Here is a 5,031-nt window from a genome sequence, read left to right as displayed (position 1 = left end):
CTTTGAAGAGATTTGGGCTTCTTTCCTTGGTTTTTCCTCTCCATCTTGTTTTCTCTACTCTTATTCCATTTTATGCTGATATATATATATTCTCATGGATTTTCTGAGTATGTGTGGCTAAATACTTTGATTCTAGGATTATTTTGAACTCTTGTAGGGATTAAGTACTCATTTCCCCTATATATTTGTGATTAATGATATGATTGTGTTGATTTTACTCTATGCTTAGTGCTTCTTGTTGATTGGCCACCAATGATATTGTTGGGTTCACTTCATTGATGCTTGAGAGGGTTAGGTTGAGTGTAGAACTTAGATTTAATCGTGTGAGAACTTGAAATTTAAGAGTTGGATGGATGGTTTTGTTAATGAGATAGAGATATACTTATTAACCTCACATGGTCATATAAGGTTTGTAATTAAAATTGGAGCTTAATTAATTAATTAATTAATAATTAATTAAGAGATTGGGGAACTTGAGAGAGCCTTTATAGGTAATTTAGTGTCCTTGGCTAGCATACTCTATAATTAAGAATTAAATACAATGGCGATTTAATTGAGTACTTTTGAAATATAAAGGGGATAAATAATCCTATGTCCCTTTGGATCATTGGAATTGAAGAATCACTTTTACTTTTTATTAATTTTTAATTTTACGAATAGTTGCTTTTACTCTTGATATTTGTATTACTCAAATTAAGCAAAAGTGTGATAATCAATACTTGACCGAATTTTGAAACCAAATTGCCGTGGGAATAATACTTTACTCATCACGAATGAGGGGACTTTGAGAATATATCATATCCACTACACAAAACAAAATGATATTAACATAAATATTCCCTAAATGATATTTAATTTTCAGATTTCAGTTATCATAAATAAAATTCTAAAGAGAATCAATACTGACCTATATTTCTAATTTACCCAAGTTTAAAATTTGAAGAAAAATCATGCAGACATTTGAAAGATAAATAATCATCAATGTGCAATATATTATTTATAAAAAGTGTAAACGATAATTATAAAAGCAACCGCCGCATGATCTATTGCTTTTCTCTTGCCGACAACACAGGCGGGCATTAATTGGCAGATACAGATCGATCAGCAGCAACTTGTTAACTTCAGATTCTTGATAATCTTCTCATAATCTGTGCATTTTTCAATGACAAAGCCCGGATGCAAGGAACCAGCAACATCAGAATGAAATACATCATAAAAGTCAAGGCAAATGCACAGAGAGTGACGACGTGCAATTCGGATGTCAAAAGATGGTCTGGGATCATAAAGTCGAGGGCGGTGAGGTATGGAAATGCAAGAAAGAAGAGAGTGAACAACATGCCAAAGGACGGAATCCATACGACTGCACTGTTCTGCAAAGGAACTCCACTTACAAGCAAGAGGGTGACACAAATTGATCCGTAGAAAGAGAGAGTAATATCTTCCACATACACCCAAAATCTTTGTTGGTCACGAAAGGATGAGACTGCTTGTCCGGGACAATACTGATGAAGATCATTAAGGGTGGTGCAGTTGAGGGCGCCAGATGATGATGAGTTTGAGGTATTGCCTCGGGATAATAAGCCTTGTTGAATGAGGCCTCCTGGTGGATTAATTAAAGCTTGAAAGCTTACAGTTGCTATGAAAATAGATGCCGCCCTCACATTCCCCCTAATCTCTTCTACAAAATTAGTAGTATCCCCAATACTTCATCCAACATAGCATCCATTTAAAAATCTTCATAAAATAATTTCCTTCCATGTTGTTGTCCTTTTCCAACATGAGTTTGATTTCATCGATTTTCCAGTTTTTTGGACAAATATATGTGAGCATATCGTGGGCTGTAAGGCCTTTCCTGTTCTGCTGGTTTCTTATTTCTCTTATTTCTGGAATTGACAGCACATACCTGACAGCCTAAATACAAACACGTCGGCAAGGTATTTGGCTCATTTGCATGCCATTTGTGAATACGTTGTGTTCATTAATAACCATGTTCTTATATATTCATATCAGAACTAGCCAATTGTTATATGTTACCATATATATTGACATGCCACTAGCTCACAATAAACTCATGAAAAAGTGAGAAAGTCAAAGCACATCTGTATGTTTCTTCATAACAAGATGAAGTGAATCAACAACACGCAGCGTGTGTTTGGAAAAATGTTTTTGCATTCATATTTTGTTCTTGTCATGTAAGCCTTTGGCTACAAAAAAGAAAAAGGAAACTGCGACCACAATTCAGAAAAAAAGAAAAGATAGAAGCATAAAGTATGTATCATGTACCTCATCTCGCGTGTACATGACGGCTAAATGGAGAATGGTGTTTCCCATATGATCAGGGAGCGTAAAGATGGGAGCACGAGGCGCGCCTACAGTAACATTGGCAGTGGCATAGTCCAATTTCACCAATACTCGCAGAGTCTTGAAATGGTTGTACATGACACACAAGTGAAAAACACTGTTCCTTCCAGGGTCAAGACAACCTAGAGAATCTGGCCGCGCTATGACCAATGCTTCGACAACCTCTGTCCTCCCCCTCATAGCTGCATAGTGCAGAGGAAGTCTTCCTTTTCCATCAGTAACCAAGCATGGCTCATCATTAAATTCTAGCAGTCTTTGCACGGCCTCCAAGTTATCCTCTGCAGAAGCCAAGTGGAGGGCTGTTCTTCCAGAGGCATCCTTTCTGGTGGCGAGATCACCATTATGATTTAGAAGAACCTGTGTGAATGAAGCATGATTTAGCAGTGCAGATATGTGTAAGGGAGTTTCACAGCCGTCATCTGGAATGCTGTCAAGAATGGATGCGTTTTGCTGCAACAAATACTCCAAAGCTTGTACATCCCCACGACGTGATGCCCGATAGAGCACACTGACATCTCTCATCAGTTCGTCACTCATTTGGCTATTCGTTTGGTTGTTACTTACATTGTTCTGTGCCATCTCTCGCGTTTAGATAATGCTCACCAGCTATATGGTGGGTACCTTTTATATAGACATGGCTAGCTTATTATAATCTTGCTCACCTCCACTTTTCTGTATCATACACCGACATTAATTTTCTGATATTTCCAAGAAAAAAACTAACAAATAATTTTTAAAAAAAGTGTTACAAATAAAATTGAACTAAACCTATTCGGAAAACTGAAGATCATAAAAAGGAGCAAAAGAAGTATTGTCGCTTAGCGGTAATGTGGAGTCAAATCATACTGGGAGATATCGGCATGCCTTTCAAGCATATGTGATTGTGTCTGGCAATAATTGTATTCCACCGCGTTTCCTCATGTAAAATTGTCGATGGGAGAAGAAGTACTACCTCCGTTGTCATAATGTTAATTATAAGATTTAATTTTATATGTAGACTATAAATAAAGTTTTATAATTAAAATTAGAATTAGTAGGTAGAAAGAGAAACCACAAATAAAAGGTGATTTTTTTTTTACCAGCAAATAAATGTGATGAGATGATTAGAATAAAATGAGAAAAAAGTAGAAAAAGATCCACATCCCCCCAATTGCGCACTCGTAAGAGTCAATGTCTCAAGTCGTCTATGATTGCGGTGATGTCATCGGCACTAGTACGCTGTTAGACTTTTTATCAAAAGAGAAAAGACTAAAACCATGGTTTGGGTGTTTGTCCAAATCATGGTTTGAGCAAAAAATTATCTAAACACCCATCTTAAATCAGTAACCATGGTTTTGGTCAAAATCATGGTTTTGTTAAAGGTGTTTTGAATCCGCTTGTGGCAAAAAAAATGGGAGTGTCAGGTGGTTTGCTAACGAATATGACACATATACCCTCAATTATTCATTTCTTTCGTTCTCTTCCGCCTTCGGTCCCTCGCTCTCCATTCCAAATGGCTGGTTCCTTTCTTTTATGCTTTGTTTTGCCTTGCTCCCTCTCCCTCTCTCTCTCTCTCTCTTCGCAAGTAAGGGACGTTTAGCAGTGAGGAGACACGCTAACCGCCCCGTTTTATGCTTCTAAATTCATTTTTGTTACATAAATAAATTTAATAGCCAATTCTCTTATCTTATAATATATATTCACCAATCGGTCATTTTTCTCAACTCTGATGTGGCCTTGTTTCTAATATCTTTAATGTTATATTTTATAAATGTTTTTACACATGTAGTAACAATTAATTAATTAATTATATTAAAGATAAGAGGTAGTATGTTGTTATAAAAACTAGTTGTAAAAAAATGTTATAGAATTTCATGTTTAAAATCTTTAAAGCAAATTAATATTTTTATGTTAGAAAAAAAGTAATCATTTTTCTATAAACATATTTAAACTTATAACTTATAAATATATACACACATATTAATTATTTATTAATTATATTATCTTATATATTATTAATTGTGTTAGTAAAAATTATTTTATTAACAATTTTATTTCTTTAAATTAAAATATATTATAAAATCTATCATTTATATAATTATCATATTAACTTATGCCCTTTTTAGTAATTTGTACATATAAAAAGTGCTTCTGATAATAACTATCTAAACACTCTTACTTTATCAAAATCACTTTTTTACAAAATCTATTCTTCACAAACCATGGTTTTCCAAGAATTTATTTTTCAGAAGCTATTCTCCAAACCATGGTTTGGAGAATAGCTTCTGAAAAATAGATTTTTGGGATAATAGATTTTATGAAGAACAGATTTTGTGAAAAAATGATTCTAATAAGTGAGAGTGTTTGTATAATTGTTATCAGAAGCATTTTTTATAACTACAAATTACTAAAAAAAAGTATAGTTAATATGATAATTACATAAAGGTAGATTTTATAATATATTTTAATTTGAAGAAATAAATTATTAATAATATATTTTTACCAACATAATTAATAATATAAGATAATTAATAAATAATTAATACTCCCTCCGTTCCTTATTATAAGAGACATTTGATACTTATGGCATGTTTCTATATATAAGAGACACTTAAAAGTTGTCTCTACTTTTTTGTGTTGATTTCCTATTTTACCCATATTTATTTTGTCTCTAATTCACACTCTCCCTCC

At 33.6% G+C, this 5,031-nt stretch overlaps 1 protein-coding gene across 1 annotated transcript; it reads right to left on the bottom strand.

Moving 5' to 3' along the window:
- Positions 1-1,012: 1,012 nt before the first annotated feature.
- Positions 1,013-2,940, bottom strand: LOC114742789 (ankyrin repeat and sterile alpha motif domain-containing protein 1B-like). The gene is made up of 2 exons (XM_028931004.1): positions 2,284-2,940; positions 1,013-1,911 (listed from the first exon to the last, which is right to left on the bottom strand). The coding sequence occupies exons 1-2, from the start codon at positions 2,938-2,940 to the stop codon at positions 1,687-1,689; spliced, it is 882 nt and encodes a 293-aa protein (XP_028786837.1). The 3' UTR covers positions 1,013-1,686.
- Between the last annotated feature and the right edge of the window lie 2,091 nt (positions 2,941-5,031).

The sequence above is a fragment of the Neltuma alba genome, unplaced genomic scaffold (assembly GCF_004799145.2).
Source record: "Neltuma alba isolate B1F8T4 unplaced genomic scaffold, ASM479914v2 tig00003888_pilon, whole genome shotgun sequence".
Lineage (NCBI taxonomy): Eukaryota > Viridiplantae > Streptophyta > Magnoliopsida > Fabales > Fabaceae > Neltuma > Neltuma alba.
Note: the sequence above shows the minus strand (reverse complement) of the source record. Positions and strands in the feature narration are given on the sequence as shown.

Bases quoted from the DNA above. Each gene is read 5' to 3' on its own strand.
- LOC114742789 (XM_028931004.1), bottom strand. From the start codon at position 2,940: ATGGCACAGAACAATGTAAGTAACAACCAAACGAATAGCCAAATGAGT. The intron at 1,912-2,283 runs GTACATGATACA...GTTTGTATTTAG, and splicing joins TCATGTACACGCGAGATGAG to GCTGTCAGGTATGTGCTGTC.